General features: G+C 41.8%; 2 protein-coding genes across 5 annotated transcripts in view; one reads left to right on the top strand and one right to left on the bottom strand.

The window, feature by feature from the left end:
- The window catches only part of PATJ (PATJ crumbs cell polarity complex component), a 369,539-nt gene that overhangs the window by 122,501 nt on the left and 224,604 nt on the right, over positions 1-22,434 (top strand). For all 4 annotated transcript variants that reach the window (XM_063103640.1, XM_063103641.1, XM_063103642.1 and 1 more), the window contains exons 19-21: positions 3,550-3,666; positions 14,204-14,599; positions 21,649-21,772. In XM_063103640.1, the coding sequence (XP_062959710.1) occupies positions 3,550-3,666; positions 14,204-14,599; positions 21,649-21,772 (637 nt within the window). The remainder of the gene's footprint in view (positions 1-3,549; positions 3,667-14,203; positions 14,600-21,648; positions 21,773-22,434) is intronic.
- On the bottom strand, positions 7,760-12,958 carry LOC134382988 (uncharacterized). The gene is given in 2 exon segments (XM_063103645.1): positions 7,760-8,251; positions 8,733-12,958. Coding segments are annotated over 2 exon segments (4,233 nt in total). The 3' UTR covers positions 7,760-8,244.

A 22,434-nucleotide genomic window follows, 5' to 3' on the forward strand; every position in this document is an offset into this window, starting at 1 on the left:
ATTTGGTAATATAGGAAATGATAATAGTGCAGTAGTTAAGAATGTGGATTTTGGAGACAAATACACTTGGCCTTGAGCCCCTATTCTACTGCTTACTATGTGCATGAACTTGAATGAGTTTCTTAAAATCCTTGACGTACAAAATCAGAAAAAATAATGTCTACCTCATAGGATTTTGAGAATTAAAGAAAATTATATTCATTAAGTGCATAGCACATTATTATGTAAATGTTAGCTGCTAATATTACTAGTCCTATTACTACCACTTTTACTACTGTTTTCATCTTCATGCTTTTAGCATGGACTTGTAAGTTCTCATCACATCCCTTATACGTAAATTAAAATAAGTATTTATGCATTTAAACTTTAATTTGGGAAGGATTTGAGATGGCATGATTAGTTGAAATCCAGTTAACCATATCATTTTAACCGTATGGCAGTGAGATTTTATTATGATTTTCTGACCATCAGAATGCCTTGTAATCCCTAGCAACAAGTACTCCTATACAGCCAAGCCATCTTGAAATCATCTTATTGCCTAATGTTATGTACTAGGTCAGGTTACTATTTATGACTGAAGGCTACATTACAGTTATGCTGCTGTTGAGATCCCCAATGCAAAATTTCAGCTAGTTTAAAAATATTATTGCATGCTTAGTATGTGTCAGTCAGTATTTTAAGCCTTTTATGTATATTAGCTAATTTAATCCTCACAGCAACTTTAAGAGGTACTGTTTTTGTTATCTTCGTTACAGATGAGTCAGTTGAGGCACAGAGAATTAAATAATTTATCCAAGGTCATATAACTAATAAGGAGCAGAGCTGGAATATGAACTCAGTAGGGCAGCTTCAAACCCTGTGTTCTTAGTCACAATGCTATATATTCCTGTTTTCTTATGTTGTCAATTGTTTAGTTTATGTGCAGCGTGTCTGAAACAGATAGCTTGGTTGTAATAGATTGCTGGACTGGATTTCAGGAAACCTGGGCTCTGTTTCTAGCTATGCTTTGAGTTAGCCCAGTGGGTTTCAAACTTAAAGGTATGTAATAAACATAAGAATCACCAGGGAGAGGGCCGACCCCGTGGCTCACTTGGGTGAGTGCGGCGCTGGGAGCGCCGAGGCCGTGGGTTCGGATCCTATATAGGGATGGCCAGTGCGCTCACTGGCTGAGCGCGGTGCGGGCAACACCAAGCCAAGGGTTACGATCCCATCACAGGTCGCTTAAAAAAAAAAAAAAAAAGAAAGAAAGAAACAAAAACAAGAATCACCTGGGAGATGGCTAAAATGCTGTTCCTACCCTCAGTAATTCTGATGTGCTATTCAGGAATCTGCCTCTTCAGTGAGTCACCTATGTAATTCTGATGCAGAATTTTGTACCTTGAGAAACATTGTACTAGTAATTTGATCAATAAGTCCACTTTTTCTTCTCTAAGCCTATGTTTTTCATTTCTGAAAAGACAGGACAGTATTAAAGAACCCCTAAGTTCCTTCTTAACTTTTAAATTCTTTTTATTCTGTGAAATATATTAACACTGTCTTTGGCCATACCACCCTGAATACTCCTGATCTCATCTGAAATATATTGCCATACTACATGAATAACATACTACAGGTGTTTCATATATATGTATAGATAGATGAACATATTGTTAAGGATAGATATGTTCATGTATGGCTAGATTCATGTATTACACGTATTATTTTTGCACTGGGAAGCCTCAATGTGGCCTTCATGTATTACTTTTTTATTATTCATGTATTATGCATAAAAATGCATGTGGATTACATTTAGCAGACAGATTAAACTTTTCTTTTTTTTTTTGTCCTTTTTCGTGACCGGCACTCAGCCAGTGAGTGAGTGCACGGGCCAGTCCTATATAGGATCCGAACCCGCGGCGGGAGCGTCGCAGCGCTCCCAGCGCCGCACTCTACCAAGTGCGCCACGGGCTCGGCCCCAGATTAAACTTTTCAAAATGGAATGTAGCCCATAGCTAAATTAAGTTCTTGACTTTTTTTGTGTTTGGTGTGGATGTTGTCATAGCCCAGATGATGCCATGAGGTGCTCGGTTAGATTTTTGGGTAAATTGAAGAGGAGAAATCTATTAATATTTTTATGGGACCTCATCTTCTTGGTACTTTGGGTTGTAGCAGGAACTTTGTCTAGATTTTTCCTCATGATTATTTGCCAGATTATGGTGGCTGCATGGGGAAATTTCAAACTATTTATGTCCTATAGAACTTAAACAGCACAACCCTTACCTTAAAGTAGTTTTAGGAAGTCTTAGGCAGCGTAAAAAAAAAGGGGACTTAGTACTAGCTGGGTGTGGATTTCTGTGCTGTTCTGGTGGAGGGAGAGCTGCAGAAACCTCAGGACACTGGAACATTACTCTGAGAGTGTTTTGGAACATAATAATTATGGGGTGGAACTTTGCTCATGTTTTCCTCATTGAGCCCAAGGCTGCCAGGATACTTAGGAGTGAGAGGCCGGTAAAGGGATTGAGAGAAAGGTCAATTTCAAGACTTTTTTTTCAAGCACTAAGTAATTCTTTCTTTAACATCTGGGTTCTTTTAGTAAAACTGTGCATAAGCTATAAATAGTGATTCAAAGAACCAGGCATGGATCTTCTCTGAGGTCTCTGCCTATCTCTTAATAATACAACTGGTGGCCACTTATCTACTAATGTTTACTGAGCATCTACTCAGTCCACAGCAGAAGTGGGGATAGGGAATATGAATAAGAAGATCCAAAATCAGGTTGGGGCAGAAGAACTATGAATATATAAAAATTATGAGAAGAAAATTATTTTTATTGCCTTGTATTATATAGATATATGTTATATATCTATATAGTATAATTTATGTTATACATTTTTATCTTAATTATGAATATGATTTATCTTCTTTTCTACAAACAAATATACCAGATCAAAAAATTAATGAACTGACTTTAAAAACTGCATTGTATCTTTAGAACTAACAGGACAGAACTAACAGTAGAACTCCTGAGCCAGGCAGCTGTTGGTTTTTGCTTAGCTCTCTGGTTTACAAGGCTGTGTGTCCTTGGGCCAGTTATTTAACCTCACCTTGATCATCTGTAAGATGGGGATTGCATGGCATGGTAATTGAGCACACAGGTTCTAGAGCCAGACAGCCAGGGTTCAAATTCTGGATGTGTAACGTTGGGTAAATTACTGTACCCCCTTTTACTCATTGATAAAATAGGGTCAATCAGAGCACCTACTTCTTAGAGTATTTAAATGTATTTAAAGTGCTTAAACCTGTGCTTAGTACTTAGCTATATATAAAAGGTCTGTTCCTGGGAAAACGATTTTTCTTTAAGGAATATTAAAAAAAAAAAAAAAAAAAAAGTCTGAGAAGCTCTGACCTGAATATGGCTTTCTTTTTAACTATTAAAGAAAGTTTGTTCCAATGAAACAATTTGCATAAATTTTATTGTGTATTTCGACTTAGTGGAAAGATGAGAATTCATCTGAAGAGAGTTTGAAACTAAGGTATTTTCTTGATTATAAAAGTGGTTTATATTTTCAGGAAGATGATAAAGAAGAAAATTGTTATATTTTACATTCAAGCAATAATGAAGACAAGACTGAATTTTCAGGAACAACTCATGATATAAATTCATCTATAATACTTGAAGCACCCAAGGTATTTAGTAAATTTATTCCCTATTTGAATGATTTGCTGTGAGCTGAAGTTCCTATAAAGAAGACAAAAGCTTGTCCCTACTCTCTTGGCTAAATAAATACAAATGAAATAATTTCCCCTCTCTTTTTAAACTGAAATCTTTCCCTTATTGTGTCCCATTACCTCTCTGAAAGACACAGGCAAGATATAAGATTTTCAAAGAACAAATATACCTAATTTTATGTCACCAATATATTCCTAAAATTTGGGGGGTAAAACATAGTTTTGAAAATAGACCTTCATTTAAAATGCTGTAGTATTGAATATTTTCTAAAGAAAAGAGTTAGCCAAACCTTACTTTATGCTTTATTTTTAGAAAATTTGTTTTGAAACTTTTTCTTTTTTGTTCTGAAAATGAATTGTGCTTATATTGTTCTTTGCGGTTAAAATATGGTTTTACTTTATTTCGAACAACTGTCTAGTGATATCCTTTGCATAATGTGTTGACACTGTCTCAAGCTGAATGCATTCCTATGATGTCCATTACATTTTTTAGTGTAGACATTTTTTGTTAAAATGTTCTACTTATGTGTTGTGTTCAAATATATCCTCTAAAACAGTTTTTTTTTAAAAAAAAAATAAGGTTGCAGTATTTTTTTTTTTTTAATAACCAGGTTACTGTATTAATTTAAAAGTGTCACCACAGTGATGTTTAGCTGTTAGGAGGAAACAATGAGAAAGAATAGATTTCTTCTAGGAGTTTACATTGGGTAATTATGAAGAGGACTTAGAGTAGGAAATATCCATGATCTCTTAAAAGGAGTTGGGCTTCGTTGTGCCCAGCACCCAGAGTTTCACCAGAGTTAGGTCAAAGGCTCAATAAATCCCTGTATTCATTAGGCATTAGCCAGGAACTCAATCAACTTTCTGCATGTGTGACTATTTGTTTTCAGTGGCATGTACTAGCTATTCTTGTTAGTGAAATATAAGTTAACTCAAAAGTACATTATATTCATTCCTTTTTATTATATATTTTCAACACAGGTGAAAAAATATATTTTGATTATATGGTATGTTATAGAAGAGTCATGCTCAAAGTAGTTGACACATACTCCTCCCCCTCTTTTTTTTTTTTTTTTTTTTCCTGGCTGGCCAGTACCGGGAACCAACCTGTATCCTTGGTGTTACAAGATTGTGCTCTAACTAATTGAGCTAACCAGCCAGACTACTCCCATATTTTTAGATTATAGGGAATATTTTTTGAACATTCAAATAGCCAGTTACTTAAGCTTGAGAATCCGGACCTTTTAAGTCTTTGCTTTCTTAAATAACAATATGATTATATTTATTTAACTACTTTTTTTATTAGGTGTATGGGTTAAGTAGTTCAGCAGTTTAACAAAATTCTTATTCTGATGGACAATTTTCAGGTGGTTAATGTATAATGAACCTTTTAGAATAATCATTCACCTTGTCAAGGGCAGATTCCTGCTTCTTATTTTACTGTTTGTCCCTTTTCTGAGTTGAGGGTTGTGTGGAAGTGAGCTTATATTTCTCTTCATGTGTAATAGAGAGCTATTCATGTTGTGTGCTGGCACATAAGATAATGCATTGCAGTTCTTGGCATATGAGGTAGTGAGAGACTGATTTGGGCAATCACTCAGTCAGGAGAGACCCTCCCAAGGAACAACGAGCCCACGGCTTCGGATGCAATTAGCAAGAGGTTTTATTGAACACACGGGTACCCGGGCGGCTCAGTCTCTCGGTAGACTGGCGCGCCGAGTAGAGTTTTTGAGCTTGTTTTATAGCAAAAAGCGCGGGTACAGAAGCGAGAAGCAAGGTAATTGGTCGGTTTAAACAAGGCCAGGGAAAAAGCGCGGGTCGTGTGGGAGTTCTTGAAACAGCTGAAGGGCGCCCTGGAAACTGCTCTGGGAGGCCTAGTGCAAGCTGATAACAGAAGCTGAAAGAAGCGAGTTAATCACTTAGGGACAGCAAAAACTTTCACAGGGCGGTTTCTTTCTTAGGTTGTCTAGATACATCCAGATACAGCTCTTGGTGTTATCAGTCAGAGACAGCATAGGTGGGAAACAGCAAAGGCAGGCAGAACTTAAAATTTTTCTAAGTACAGCACAATTTTTAACCTTCAATTTTCACCACAGGTGTTGGGGGGCTTTTAAACAAGAACACTTTTCAAACAGTAAAAATGGCATAAGCTAAGAACACTTTTCAAACAGTAAAAATGGCATAAGCTAAATCAGTCTACCTCGCACACCCCTTTATGAATTTCTTGGCCTTGCGGAATGGCGTTACTGCGGCTAGCTTGGAAAACACTTCTTTCATTCCCCCATTTCTCTTGTGGGAAGCTCTAATCTTAGAGCGAATTTAGAGGTTGTCCTCGTTGTCTAGGGTCTGATATTTTTGTCTAAGGACCAGAATTTTTACTGCACTTACCCTGTCATTGATGAACTGGACTAACCTATTGATGATGCAGGGCCCGAGGGTGAACAACAGAAGGAGGAGCAATAGGGGCCCGGCGATGGTTGATAGGAGGGTAGTGAACCAAGGGGAGTTATTGAACCACCCTTCATACCAGTTTTGGTTTTTCTGGCGCTCCAACTGTCTTTTATCTAGTCTCTCTTTGAGTTTTCTCATGGAGTCTCGCACCACACCTGAGTGGTCTACATAAAAACAGCACTCTTCTTTTAGGGCCGCGCAGAGGCCTCCTTCTCTTAGAAACAGTAGGTCAAGGCCTCTTCTATTTTGGAGTACTACCTCCGATAGGGAAGTCAGCGAGTCCTCCAGCTTGCTGATTGAGTCCTGGAGGACCCGGAGGTCAGTATCCATGGCGGTCTGGAGGCTGGCTAGGCCTTGTTGGAGGTCTATGGGCCCTTTAACTAGGGCGGATGCGCCAGTACCTATACCTGCTGCGACCCCCAACCCCAGAAGAACAGCTAGGGTAAGTGAGACAGGCTCTCTTTTAACCCTGGGGTGAGGATCGTCATAGGCCTGCAACAAAGTTTCTTCAGAATGGTAATAGATGCGAGGGACCAGCTGGATCAGGATACAGAAATCTTTAGACTGATTAAAAACTGAGGTGGAGAGGCAGGGGGTGAGGCCGGTGCTGCAGGCCCACCAGCTATGGTTGGTGGGGAGCAGGTACTGATGTTCCGTGGAGGAGTTGATGGGTAGGGTCTGATTGCAAAGATGCTGATGGGTAGAGGGCACCTTTCCTATGCACGACCCGTGTCCTGAGACCTCAGTGAGGGTAAGCTTTCCTTGGCTCTCCCAGCGGCACTGGGTATAGTTGGAGGTATAAGTGAAGGCCCCTCCTAAGGAGGCAACTCCTTCATAATAAGGGGGACCCAAGGCCAAACAGAGCCAGCAAGACTTTGTGGCGTCTGGGTCGGTAGCATTTAAGGCTAGGAAGGCCCCCCTCACAAGGCCAAAGAGTCTGTCGCCCGTGGTGGGAGACAGGGTGTTCAGGACAACACTTCCCTCCAGTACCGTGGGGACTTGGCTAGGAGCCGCCGAGGGTTGAGAGATGGGCGGCGCTTCCCTCGTTGGGGAAGGGGGGTTTTTGTTAGGGGGTCCTTGTTTCGCAAGGACGGAGTTGGGGCCCACTGTCTCAGCTGGCTTGCTGGTGATCTCTAACCGAATGGTCAACTGTACGCCTGGATATCCAGACACATAGAATCCCAATCCCCAGGTTTTTCCTATTATCCACTCTTTGGATTGCCGTCCTTGTTCTGTGAAATTTATTTTAAGGGGGTTACACCAGCCGGTTTTTTCACAGGTTGCCAGTAGGGCACCCCATGATCGCTCTGTGCCATTCCATTTTACAGTTATGAGGTCCCAGGAGGACGTAGGTTGCCAATAAACAGTCCCCGTGGTTTCACAACCCCATTCTTTACAATACAGGGATTCTAGCCCTCCACACCTTCTAGCTTCTGAAAGGGACCGGCCATCCCGGGGACACACGTAGAAGGTGGAACTTGCCATTCTGGTCCTAGCCTTAGGGTAGCTGCATCCTATGGCTCCCCAGGTGATCTGTCTATAAGCATTCTCATAGTTTGAGTCAGGGGGTCTGACTCTCTTAGAGGTTGATACATCGGTTTCTGGGATATCCCAGGACTCAAGACCGGCCGCCAGGGCACATACATCAGGTGTAAGAATGGGCCACCAAGTCCAAGGGGGCTGGACTTTCTCTGTCTTCCAGACAACGTTCCCAGTTTGGGACAGTACCTGCCAGGTGAGGGTCACAGGCTGGTGAGGGTTTTCACTCCAACTCGTTCTGCCGCCGCCGAAAACGCAGCTTAAGAGGATGATCAGTCTTTTCCAGCTCCCAAGACTCATCTGGTGCCGAGGGTGGTGCAGGCTTGAGGTGAGAAGCATGGACCCAGGCAGCGATACCGTCGACTTTTACTGCGGTCGGGGTGGTCAGCAACACCAGGTACGGGCCTTTCCACCGAGGCTCAAGGCTGCTGGGTCGGTGGCGTCTGACAAGCACTCGGTCTCCGACCTGGAACGGGTGGGGGATTGTCACGGTACCGGGCTTGTACACCTCCTTGATCTGGTCCCAGATCTGGGTCTTCACAACTTCTAAAGCCTTTAAATGAGTAAATAAGACAGGGAGAAAATTATCATCGGGACTCAATGTCCCTCCAGACTCGAGTATGGGGGGCGGTCCCCCATAGAGAATTTCATAAGGAGTTAGACCAAACTGGCCAGGGGTATTCCTGGCTCTGAGCAGCGCTAAGGGAAGGAGGGCCACCCAGTCTTTTCCACCGGTCTCTAAGGCTAATTTGGTTAAGGTCTCTTTGATTGTCCTGTTCATTCTTTCTACCTGACCTGAGCTCTGGGGTCTATACGCACAGTGTAACTTCCAATTTATCCCCAGTTGAGTGGCCAGTCCCTGACTTATCTGAGCAACAAAGGCTGGGCCATTGTCTGACCCGAGTACCTTAGGGATCCCGAAGCGGGGTAGAATTTCCTCTAATATCTTTTTGCAGACGGTCAGGGCCGTTTCAGTTTTGGTAGGAAAAGCTTCTACCCATCCGGAAAAAGTGTCTATGAATACCAGCAGATACCTGTTTCCATACCGGCCAGGCTTTACCTCTGTGAAGTCTACCTCCCAGTACACGCCGGGTCGATCTCCTCGTTGTCTCTTTCCGATCTCTCGGTAGGTTGGGACCGCATTAGTCATGACACAAGCCTGACACCGACTGGTGACCTCGCGAACTACAGACTGGAGGTTCGGGATGAGGAGGCTGGTGCGGTTTACTAATTGGAGAAGCTTTTCTGGTCCTAAGTGTGTCAACTGATGCAACCGCTGAATAAATTCTTTCCCCCGGTCAGGGGTGAGCTCTCTTGGCTCGGCCTTAACCTGGGCGGGTTCGATTAGCTCTTGAGGTTTTGTAGTTTCTGCCAGCACTCTGGTCGACAGGGCGGCTTGTTTTGCAGCCTCGTCGGCCCTCCGGTTCCCGGTGGCCACAGGGTCATTTCCCCTCTGGTGGCCGGGGCAGTGGATAATGGCGACCCGCTTAGGGAGGTGAATGGCCTCTAGCAGGGCCAAAATTTCTTCCTTGTTTTTAATGTCTTTTCCCGCAGAAGTGAGCAACCCCCTCTGTTTATATATTGCCCCATGAATGTGAGCAGTGGCAAAAGCATACCTGCTGTCGGTGTAGATGTTGATGTTTTTTCCTTCGGCCAGGCGTAATGCCTGCGTCAAAGCCACTAGTTCGGCCTTCTGGGCTGACGTACCTTCTGGCAGGCTGCTTGTCCACACCGTCCGCTTGCCATCTACGATGGCGGCCCCTGCTCTCCGTTTACCTTCCGCGATGAAACTGCTACCGTCCGTATACCAGGCTGGCACCCCGGGCAATGGCTGGTCCTTCAGGTCTCGTCGAGTTCCAGTTTCTTCGGCGAGGATCTCTGAGCACCTGTGTACTGGGGTGGCTTCCGACTCGACTGGTAGGAGGGTAGCTGGGTTCAGGACGGCAGGGGGTGCAAACGATATCCTTTCATTTAGCAGCAGGCTCTGGTAATGAGTCATCCTGGCATTGGTCATCCACCGGTCGGGGGGCTGCCGCACAATGCTTTCGAGGCTATGGGAAGCAATCACAGTCACATTCTGTCCCAAGGTTAACTTATCAGCGTCCTTGAGAAGGAGTGCCACGGCTGCAACCGCTTTCAGGCAGGTTGGCCACCCGCTAGCCACTGGATCCAATTTTTTTGATAGGTAAGCTACTGGCCGCCGCCAGGGTCCTAAAGTCTGAGTAAGCACTCCCCGGGCCACACCGGCCCTCTCATCTACGTATAGAGTAAATGGTTTGGTGAGGTCTGGGAGGGCCAAAGCGGGGGCTGACAGCAAGGCTTTTTTTATGTGGTCAAAAGCTTTCTGATGTTCCTCAGTCCAGGTAAAAGGGATGCTTTCCTTTGTTAAGGGATACAGGGGTGCAGCTATGGAAGCAAACCCAGGGATCCAGAGCCTGCAGAATCCTGCAGTGCCCAGAAATTCACGGACCTGTCTGGGGGTCGTGGGAGCGGGGATCTTCATAACAGTAGCCTTTCGGGCCGGGGTCAGCCATCTTTTTCCCCCCCTGAGTAGGTACCCCAGATAGGTGACCTCTCTTCGGCAGAGCTGGGCCTTTTTAGCCGATACCCGGTACCCTAATTTACTCAATTCCTGTAGGAGCTTCTGTGTCCCTTCTTTGCAGTCTCTATATGTGGGGGCTGCCACCAAGAGGTCGTCTACATATTGGAGTAGCACTACCTGAGGGTTGAGGGCCCTAAAGGGGGCCAAATCTCGGTGGAGGGCCTCGTCGAAGAGAGTGGGAGAGTTCTTGAACCCTTGGGGCAGCCGTGTCCAGGTCAACTGACCTGTGTTACCTTTTTCTGGGTCTTTCCACTCGAACGCGAATAGCGGCTGGCTGCTGGGGTGTAGCTTGAGGCAGAAAAAGGCATCCTTGAGATCTAAGACTGAATACCAAGTGTGGCTGGGCGGAAGGGAACTCAGAAGGCTGTAAGGGTTTGGGACGGTGGGATGAATATCCTGTACCCTTTTATTAATTTCTCTTAGGTCCTGGACTGGCCGATAGTCATTGGTCCCTGGCTTTTTTACAGGTAGTAGAGGGGTATTCCAGGGCGATTGACAGGGCACCAAGACCCCTAGGTCTAAGAACCTCTGGATGTGGGGTCTGATACCTTCCCGGGCTTCCTTGCTCATTGGATATTGTCGAACAGCCACCGGTGAGGCACCTGATCTTAGTTCCACTACCACTGGTGGGACTTGATTGGCCAGTCCCATGCCTGCCCTCTCTGCCCATACAGTGGGAAAAAGTTGGAGCCAGGATGGGTCGATAGAGGAGGGACCTGGCTTTTCATGTAGCCGGTATTCTTCTTCTAGGTTCAGGGTCAGGCACAGTGTAGGGCGGTCTTCCCATGTTACTTGTGGGCCCTCAGCAGAAAACTGGATCTGGGCCTTTAATTTGGTTAAGAGGTCCCTACCCAACAAAGGGGCGGGGCACTCGGGTATGACCAGAAAGGAGTGGGTCACCTGTTTATGTCCAGCCTTTAAAAGTCTCTTTGTGGTCCAGGGGTAGACTTTGCTCCCTGTTGCTCCTTGTACGACTGTCCGTCTGGACCCTACCCTTCCCAGGGGTTGGGTCAAAACTGAATGTTCAGCCCCGGTATCGACCAGGAACTCAATGGGAGTCCCCTCCACAGTCAGCGTTATCCTGGGTTCGGGGAGGGGGTCCGAACCTTGACTCCCCTAGTCATCTAGGGACAGAACTTTGGCTTCTCTGACGTTTTTCTTTCGGGGACATTCTCTTGCCCAGTGACCCTTTTCTTTACAGTATGCGCACTGGTCTTTGTCCAGAGGAGATCTTTTATCCCTAGGTGTCTTTCTTGCCTGGTTGCTCAAATTCCCTGTCTGCCTATCTCTAGAACCTTTTTCACTTATCACTGCGGCCAAAATCCTAGTCAAGTTTTTTTCTTGGCGCTTATCGCGCCGCCTTTCTCTCTCTTCTGCCTCTTTTTTTTCTCTTTCTTGTCTTTCTTCTTCTGTCTCCCTTTTGTGGTACACTTTTTCTGCCTCCCTCACTAAATCTTGCAAGGAATAATCTTGGAGCCCCTCTAGCCTCTGTAACTTTTTTTTAATATCTGGGGCTGACTGTCCGATGAAGGCCATGGCAACTGCAGCCTGCTGCCCCTCAGAAGAGGGCTCAAACGGAGTGTATCTCCTATAGGCCTCCATTAGGCGTTCTAAGAAAACCGAAGGGGGTTCTGCCGGTCCTTGTAAGACCTCTCTTACCTTAGCCAAATTGGTGGGGCGCCGAGCTGCCCCTTTGAGACCTGCCACTAGAGTCCGGCGGTAGACCAGGAGACGCTCCCTACCTGCGGCTGTGTTGTAGTCCCACTGAGGTCGATTGAGGGGGAAGGCCTCATTTATGAGGTTGTCGAGTTGAGTAGGGGCCCCGTTGTCCCCCAGGACATTCTTGCGGGCCTCAAGGAGAATCCTTTCTCGTTCCTCCGTGGTGAAGAGAATCTGTAGGAGCTGTTGGCAATCGTCCCAGGTGGGCTGATGAGAAAACATAAGAGACTCAAGGAGCCCCGTGAGTCCTGCTGGATTTTCAGAAAAAGAAGGATGATTAGATTTCCAATTATAAAGATCTGCTGAAGAGAAAGGCCAATATTGCAGAGGGACTAGGCCGTTGGGCTCGGCTGGGGGTCCTATGGCTCGGAGGGGTAAAATCACAGTGGAGTCAGGACCCGAGTCGTCTGCCGGACTGCGGGCACGGCGACTCCTGGTCCCCGCGGCTGGTCCCTCAGGATCGGAGATATCGGGCGCCTGGCCTGGCGCCGGTCCGACCGCCTGAGGGGCCAGAGGAGGTGGCAGGGCTGCCGGATAGGGCGGGGGCTCAGAGAGAAGGAGCAAGTCGTCTGTTGCCGGGTAGATGGGGGGTCGGGGAGGAGCGGATGGCCTCTCTGGACTGGAGACGACAGCGACCTTGACGGAGGGCGGCATCCATGGCGGGGGACTCTGGGCGAGGTCTTGCCACACCACGATATATGGAACTTGGTCCGGGTGTCCCCCGATTTCCTGAAAGACAATCCTTTTAACTGCGGAAATAACAGAAACATTAAAAGTTCCTTCCGGCGGCCACCCGACACCGAACGTGGGCCACTCGGAGGAACAAAAGGTCCGCCATTTTCCCTTTCTGATTTCCACGGACAGATTGTGAGCCCTTGCTCTCACGTCCCTCCAGTGATCTAGAGTGAGGGAGAGAGGGGTAGAGTTATTTTGTCCCATTTCGAAGAGAGGGACCACGACACAGAGGCCTATCAGGAACAAAACAAAAAGAAACCAGAAACGGCGGCGAGATCGAGTAGCGTAGAGACAAAAGAAGGAGTCAGATGGCAGAGCGCGCCTCTCTAGACGCGGCAGTGGGATCAGAACATAATGATCCTCTCCTGAGGGGTCCACCAGGCGTCCCTGGTCCTCCCCTGATCCTGGGACGTCTCCCAGGATTACCGGGCGGTGAGCCCCCGAACACGTCTGTTCGCTACTCACACGTCGCTCACAGAGCGATCAGCCCGGAACAAACTGAAACCAAAATGCGCGCACTCAGAGGGACAGTCAGCGTTACGGAGTCAGACACAGAAACAAGACACGGAGCGATCGCTGGCCAGCTTACCTCCCGTTGGTGGGTCGGTGGTCCCTGGGTGGGGGTCTGATCCCGGACGAGCCCCCAAATGAGAGACTGATTTGGGCAATCACTCAGTCAGGAGAGACCCTCCCAAGGAACAACGAGCCCACGGCTTCGGATGCAATTAGCAAGAGGTTTTATTGAACACACGGGTACCCGGGCGGCTCAGTCTCTCGGTAGACTGGCGCGCCGAGTAGAGTTTTTGAGCTTGTTTTATAGCAAAAAGCGCGGGTACAGAAGCGAGAAGCAAGGTAATTGGTCGGTTTAAACAAGGCCAGGGAAAAAGCGCGGGTCGTGTGGGAGTTCTTGAAACAGCTGAAGGGCGCCCTGGAAACTGCTCTGGGAGGCCTAGTGCAAGCTGATAACAGAAGCTGAAAGAAGCGAGTTAATCACTTAGGGACAGCAAAAACTTTCACAGGGCGGTTTCTTTCTTAGGTTGTCTAGATACATCCAGATACAGCTCTTGGTGTTATCAGTCAGAGACAGCATAGGTGGGAAACAGCAAAGGCAGGCAGAACTTAAAATTTTTCTAAGTACAGCACAATTTTTAACCTTCAATTTTCACCACAGGTGTTGGGGGGCTTTTAAACAAGAACACTTTTCAAACAGTAAAAATGGCATAAGCTAAGAACACTTTTCAAACAGTAAAAATGGCATAAGCTAAATCAGTCTACCTCGCACACCCCTTTATGAATTTCTTGGCCTTGCGGAATGGCGTTACTGCGGCTAGCTTGGAAAACACTTCTTTCAGTAGTTATTGTTGTCAGCATTTTAATTTTCCAGGTAATGTGTATAGTGCAGCTTTAACACAGGTATAGTTTAACATTTTTTGCAACTTTTATTTACAGGGGTTTAGAGATGAACCGTATTTTAAAGAAGAACTTGCTGATGAACCATTTCTAGATTTGGGAAAGTCTTTCCAGTCTCAACAGAAGGAGGTAGACAACAGCACGGAGGCCTGGGAGATGCATGAATTTCTGACTCCTAGATTGCAGGAAATGGGTGAAGAAAGGGAAATGCTTGTTGATGAAGAATATGAGCTGTATCAAGATCGCTTTCAGTCCATGGAGTTGTACTCCACGTCGCACATTCAAGAAGCCACTCCTGTGCCCTCTGTGGAAGAACTTCACTTTGGTACACAGTGGTTACATGACAGTGAAACTCCCGAGTCACAAGAAGCAAGATCCATGAGGAGTACATATTCCCAGGAGACACAGCAGTATAGCTGTAGCACTGAAAACCTGGTAAGGGATTCTAACAGATATTCCACATCCTCCCCTCTGCTCTTCTTGCCTATCTCGGTCACTAACTTACATAACTTTAAAAACAAAGAAAATTTGATTGGTCTTTTCATAGTTAATCATTGTTTACAAGATGTACCGTACACTGTGTAGCTAAGTATAAGCTCACCTTTTCTGTATTACACAACTTTTCACAGGAGTCAGTAAGGTGCGGTTGTCTTGCTATTGTAGTGGTTTTCCTGTGTTGCTTTTTCAGTGATGTTTTTCTCCTAATTTGTCATTTCAAGGAAGAGCTCTTTTAACATTTGTGATTTTGTTTTTAATTCCTTCAGGGAAACACAGCTCTTATTTCTCACATCATGTATTTATCACGCAGAATTGATTAAAAATATTGTTCTCTGTGTTACACATGATACAAAAGCACCGAACTCTAGAAAATTATCTTTACATTTGAGATACTATCTATTTATTTGGCAGGAAAGCCAACTGTTATAGTTTGATAGGTTTGTTCTTGCTATTAAATTAGCAATAAACTTAATTTTTTTATATAATTATAGTTAACCAGTCACCAATTGGAATCTTTCATTAGGGATTTTTTTTTTTAATGTTTTATTTTTGTTTGTTTATTTCCTGCTCCAAATTAACTTTCAGGCAAATGAAAAGAAACCTACTATACAAGGATGTTTTTTTAAAAAGGCAACTTAGCAACATGTTCAGATGCAGCGTGGTGCTCCCCTCACGAGGTTGGCAGCTTTGCTATTGCGATATGTGCAGCATGCCTTCAGTTGCTCTTACAGGGCACATAGAGATGGTTTCTTCCCTTGCCTCTTTTAGACATTTCCTCCCCTTTTCCCTCCTGAAATGCTTGTGGGTCCCTTTGCTGGGCAAGGTGCTGTGCTAGCTGCATTTGTGGGGCCCCAGAGGATTCCCCTTCATAGAGAGCTCTGGGTAGTATACCAGAGAACGGATGATTTTGGAATACGCGAATGATGCCTGGATTTGGGAAGAGGTGATGCAGAATCGTCTGGTGCTTTCTGTCTTTGCCAGTCCCCTTCCCAAACAGAATATTCAGTTATCTGGAGCAAATTGGAGTTAGAGATTACTGAATATTCATAAATACTCATTTGTTATAGCTGTTTTCTTCTATAAGAAGAAAATTTTCCGTTTACTTAAACAAGAAGTCAGCCTGAAATATCAGTCCATTTTAATATATAAACATTTATGGTTAAAGATGATATTGTCAAATGTATATTCATAATATTTATTTTATAAGTTTAGTTAAACGTATTTTAAAACCCATAAAATGTTAATTTTTTGCCTTTTCTCATGTGTTATGATATTTGATTCATATTCTCTCAAATGCATATTTAATGTCAGTATCTACATTATCAGTAGAATTACTTTTTGAACATTTAACACAGCTTTCCAAATATATCATCTTCATTTCTATCTAGGTAATTTGTGACACAGCAAGTTTTGAATCCATACTGTCACTCAAAATTTTATCCTTATCTCAAGTACTTATTTGCATAACATTAGGGGTTTTTTAAATCCCTTTTATAAGCTAATACTGATGCTCTTCACAATGTAACCACATACTCCATTGTTTGTTAAAGTGCTCTTTAAAAGGCTTCTTTTCATCCTAATTACTAAATCTATGTTAAATTTCCAAGCTTCTCTCCTTCTTATTTCCATTACTAATTCATCCATACTCACTTTAAAAGAAAATTTTCACCCAAATAAAAAGCAACCTGAAACATCAGTCTATTTTAATATGTAAAATTTTAAGTCTATCGATGAAATAGTCAAATGTATATTTATAATATTTACTTTATAAGTTTAGTTAAACATTTGTATTTTAAAACCTGTAAAATGTTAAATTTTTGCCTATTCTCACATTTAATGATATAATTTAAGGTTCTAGAGGTAATCTTTATAAATTCTGCAACCCGGTATTGATTAAGATTGTTCCAGCTCTGATGTAACTTGCCTGAACAGTATTTTATTTTCTTTAAATAATTACATGTTCTTGCTTAGAGCATTAAGTCTTTCCTTCCCTTCCACAGTGGTATTAGTTACACCACATGATAAGAATGGGCTGAACGTTTATTTGCCCACTTCCATTACTGATGGATCCCTGCAATGATAATTTATTACCTAATAATAGTATCTAATATTGCAAGCACTGAAAGCATTTTAAAGACACATTCAAATGCCTTACAAATATGTGATTCCCAATACTCTTCTATTTAAAGGGTGCCCTCCAGAAGGTAGAGGAACATTATTATTTCTATCTTGGTTATAATATCCATGTTGGGCTATATATATATATAGCTGTATTTGTGGAGTGCACATAGTACTTAACTACTTCAGAGTTTGTCTTTCTCTGCCATTCTCATACTCCATTTCAGTTGAAGGGTGAAACCATGAGGGAGTTAATGGATCTGTTTTGTCTTTTGTTTTGTTTTTTTAATTGTGGTAAAATACACATAACACACAGCTTACCATTTTAAGCAATTTTAGGTTGTACAGTCCAGTGGCATTGCATACACTTACATTATTGTGTAAACATCACCACCATTTGTCTCCAGAACTTTTTATCTCTCACACTGAAACTACATACCCATTAAACAATAACTGCTCTTTCTCCCCTCTCCCCATACCCCGGCAGCCAACCCCTATCCTATTTTCTGTCTCTAAGAATTTACCTACACTAAGTACCTTATATAAATGGAATCATACTGTAGTAGTCCGTTTCTGTTGCTTATAACAGAATACCAGAAACTGCGAAACTTATAAGAAAACAAAATTTATTGCTTTCAGTTCAGAGGCTGGAAAGTCCACCGTCCAGGGGGCACATCTGGTGAGAGTCTTCTTATTGGTGGGAACTCTCTATGGGGTCCCATGGGCAACAGAGTGTCACGGGGTAACAGAGTGTCACGGGGTGAGAATGGGCTGAGCAGGAGAACTAACCTCACTTGTTCTCCTTATACAGCCATCAGAACCACACCCATGAGTGGATTAATCCATTCATGAGGGCATGGTCCTGGTCCTCAGATCCAATCACCTCTCAAAGGCCCTGCCATTCAAATACCATAACTGGATTTCCCACCCTCTTAACACTGTTACAATGGGGTCAAGTTCCCAGTATGTGAACTTTTGGGGAACACATTTAACCCATAGCATGTACCATATTTGTTCTTTTGTGTATGGTTTATTTCACTTAGTATAATATCTTTAAGGTTCATCCATGTTGTTGTATGTGTAAGAATTTCCTCCCTTTTTAAGGCTGAATAATATTCCCTTGTATGTATATGTTTGGGGAAAAAAACTTTGCCTATTTAGGTTTGTGCCTATGAGAATGTGAATTAAACTGACAAAAGATATTGACAGGAGAAAAAAGTTTTATTTTGTCAAAGAACAAAATTACAGGAAATTTAAAGATCTCAGTGGTCCTAGTATTGGGTAACACTTTATTCCATACAACAGAATAAGTGTTCCAATGACCTGAGCCAAAGAGGTTGGCTGCTTTTCTTTATATAAAAAAGCAGAAACAAAGAACAAAAAGTGATTGGTCATTTCAAAGTTACTTTGCTTGTGAGGTGGGAACAGGAAGACAGAACAGTAGAGAAATACCTTCTTATTTAACATCAGGATAGTTCAAGCTATCCTTTTGTGTAAAGATTAAAACAAAGGGAACTTCATTATCATGCCTATTGAAGATTTAAACTGACCTGTTTGAGAAATTGGCTGTTACCTCTCTCTCCTGATTTCTGGAAAGGTCAGAGAACCAGTTGTTTGAGGTTTGGGTTTGATGATGTGGACCTTTTGGCATGAGTGACTCCATTTTGATTTTTAATCTGGTCTGTTGGGGCCTAATGCAGAAGCTCAGTCCAAAATAGTGGCCTCCTATAATTTTTATTTAACAATTTGCATGCATGTGAGTACAAAAGAAGTAGCTAGCTCACTAAATGCTTAAAAGTTAGAGGCTTATATACCTAACAGTCAGGAAGAGGGGGAGAAAAAGCTTCTATAGGTAGAACAAACAGGTTGATTTAGGAAAGACAAATGGGTTTTGAGAACAAATGGGAGATAAGAAAGTTTGTGATGATGTTTATTTACGTAGGTGCCAGTGATCTCCGTGACCACTAAATTCAAGAGGGGGTATATGGTAGGCTTCCTCTGTCTTCTTCCTGGGAGTAGACCCACCCGAAAAGGAAATTTATGACAGCCTCATTTCTCAGAAGTTATTGCTTTTAGTCATATAAAAGAAGCTCTGAGAAGACTTCTTTCTGCATCTGTTCAATGTCAAATGTCTTTAGCCTAAAATAATCTTCATACCAACTCTGGGATTCTGAGTGGGTCCCCACATTTTGTTTTTCCATTCATCTGTTGATGGATATTTGGGTTATTTCCACCTTTGGCCATTGTGAATAATGCTGCTGTGAACATTGGTATATAAATATATGTTCAAGTCCCTGCTTTTAGTTCTATTGGGTATATACCCAGAAGTGGAATTGCTGGATCATATGATAATTCTATATTTAATTTTTGAGGAAACACCATATTGTTTTCCACAGTAGCTGCATCATTTTACCAGCAATTGCGCAAGGTTTCCAGTTTCTTCTCATTCTCACTAACACTTGTTCACTGGGTTTTTTGTTTGTGTTTGTTTTTATGAGTGTAAAGTGCTATATCACTGTGGTTTTCATTTGCATTTTCCTAATGTTTAATGGTGTTGGGCAGCCCTTCATGTGTTTGTTGGTCATCTCTGTATATTCTTTGGAGAAGTGTCTGTTCAAGTCCATTGCTCATTTTTTGGAAGATCTGGTTCCTTTTGCTTGAACATTATTTATCTGAGAATGATTATATATTCTTATTTTCTATTCAGAAAAATACAACTGAATTCATTTTTTTCTAATTATCTCACCTCTCATACCCATTTTACTGAAATCCCAGATTCTGGTATTAATTCTCTTGTTCTTCAGTTACTATTAACATAATTGCCATTAACTTTCTAAAAAATGTCCAAATAGTAGAGTCTAGGAAGGGGAGAGAGGTATGTTAAATTTATGTTTTAAAAAAGATATCCAGAGCTCTTACAAAAATTCAAACACCAATGGTTAACATGAACTCCATCTCATGCCCTGGGAAGCATTTGAATTGTGGAGGAATCCAAGCTTTCCCAGGTCAAGGTGTCAGGTACTGTTGTGTCTGACATGTATTGAAATACAACTCAACCCCATAAGTATGTACAATCAATATGTTTCTTTAAAATAAAAAAAAGCAAATGCATAAATTATCCTTTGTAATTTCTACATATTGAGAAAATGTGGCTGAATAATGATAAAATGTACTCATTTTCATTTCTCCCCACAGGAGAACAACCTTAGTTTGTATCCAGTTCCTGAGAAGTTAAAATTGATTATATCTCCTTAAAAATATTTTTTTAATCAAAAAGACATTTTTTTAAATGTCCAAATTTTCCAAAATTACTGTAAATTTTCTTCATTTTTAAGTATTTAGTACTTATCAGCACCTCTTTACTCCCTTCTCTAAGAAGTTCTTGCTTATTTTATTCTGGGCAACTAAGTAGTCATATTTCCTTTCTTACCCTTATTTAAATATTTGAGTTGAATTCCATGTTCTTTAGGCTTCATTAAGCATCTGCTATAGTAACATACTTCTCTGTATTCATCATCTCTCTGTAAAAAAAACTAGCAGTATTTGGTACACCAGTTCATGAGAGATCCTTCTCTTAATATTGAAGTCTGACCAATATAAATTTACAAAAAAAGTAGACCATTGTAAAAGATATAATTCACATTTTGTTTTGAACAACCAAAATTTCCAACAATAAAGAATAATGTAGTGTTATTCACCTTAACTAAATTACGGCATTTCCATATGGTGACTATAAAATAGTCATTTAAATTTATGCTTAAGCTTGGCTGTTTAGCTCAGTTGGTTAGAGTGTGGTGTTAATAATACCAAGATCAAGGGTTTGGATTCCCTTACCAGCCAGCCACCAAAAAAAATAAATTAAATTAAAAAAAAATTTCTGCTTGTGAAATTTTAAAAAATATCATAGTAAATAAAATACTTAAGTGAAAATTGTATGTTCTGTATCTTAGTCTATTTGGGCTGCTATTAGAAAATACCACTAACTGAGTGGCTTATAAACGACAGAAATTTATTTATCAGAGTTCTGGAGTCTGGCAAGTCCAACATCAAGGTGCTAGCAGATTCAGTGTCTGATGAGAGTACATTCCTCATAGATAGAGCCTTTTAGCTGTGTCCTCATATGGTGAAGGGTCAAACAAGCTCCCTTGGGCCTGTTTTATAAGAGTATTAATCCCATACATGAGGGATCTGTCCTTATGACCTAATAACCTCACAAAAGGTCCCACCTCCTAATACCTTCATCTTGGGGGTCAGGATTTCAACATAGGAATTTTGGGGAAACAAACATTTTAGTATTCTGGAAGATTATAACTTTGGAAAGCCACAAAAGATGTGTGTAAAAGGACAAGAGGACAAGATGTGTAGCAAGGTATAAATAGTACTTATCTGTGGGTGTTAGATTTGGTTAACTAGATATTTACCAGGCAGATAAAGATGCCAGGGAAGGCAAAGCAAAGGCTTGGAGATATGAAAATTGACCATGTCTTTTGGTATCAGCAGTGCAGCTGTTTAAATTGTGGGCATCAGAGCAACATGATCCAGGAAGGTGTGTGTATCAATAGTCAACCTTGCTTGACTTGATCTTTTATTTCTCTGCCTTGGTAATGTTTCTTTAAATACACTTATTAATGTTTATAAAACAAAATTTTTGTTAAAAATCTAGTGTTTAGAAAAAGCAGGTTTTAATAGCCTGTACTCTTGCAGATATTATGTTACCAGCATTTGTTATTGCTTACTACACCATTATTGGGAGTGCCTGTTTGCAGAGCTAGTTTTCCACTATCGTTATTATCTGGTTTGAACAACATTACAATGTTCTACATTTTTTCATAAAGTACTAATGCATTTCTATTTTTCTTCCTCTTAAGATGAAAGAAAATTTTGGCCTTGATTCCCTGCCGTCTGTACCCTCAACTAAAGGAAACAGTCAACAAAGCAGATTTGATGATCTGGAAAATCTTAATTCATTAGCAAAAAGCAGTCTGGATTTAGGTTTGTGGTTTTTGTTTCTCATAAACACACATTACATTATTTTGCAATCTTTCAGTTTTATTTTTGTATAGAATGAATGTCCCTGTCACATTTTCATTCATTATGATGTTTTGAATTTAAATCTGCCTGTTAATTAATCTGCTTCAAAGTACCTGAAAGAATAAACATGGCTTATATTTCAACTTAGAATTTTCAGATTCTGTTTTCTGAGGGGGCTACATTTTCTCTGCCTCATTTTGCTTTTTATTATCAGGATGGATTGAAACGAAAACTAGTATCTTAAACTGAATCTGAAAAAAGTCTCTACTGATATATATTAAACTTTGATGCTATTAAGTGATATTGTTAGCTCTTTGAATGGGGCTGTTAAATATTAATAAAGAGAGGCATATTTTAAACATTTATGAAACATTTTTATAGCCATATATTACAGTCACTTTTAGTACATTAATAACTTAGTTTCCATTAAAGTATTCTAAAAGTATAGTGCCTCTCCCTGCCTCCCCCCAATATCGATTTTCATGTACTTTTGAAAACTTGACTTTAAAAAATTATTGTTCTTCATCCAACACTGAAATATCAAATGTCGTTATAATATTAACATCTCTAGGTGAGACTGTTAAGTTATTTCATAGCACTGGGATTTATAGAGCCATTGTTCA

Source organism: Cynocephalus volans, chromosome 8 (assembly GCF_027409185.1).
Source record: "Cynocephalus volans isolate mCynVol1 chromosome 8, mCynVol1.pri, whole genome shotgun sequence".
NCBI lineage: Eukaryota > Metazoa > Chordata > Mammalia > Dermoptera > Cynocephalidae > Cynocephalus > Cynocephalus volans.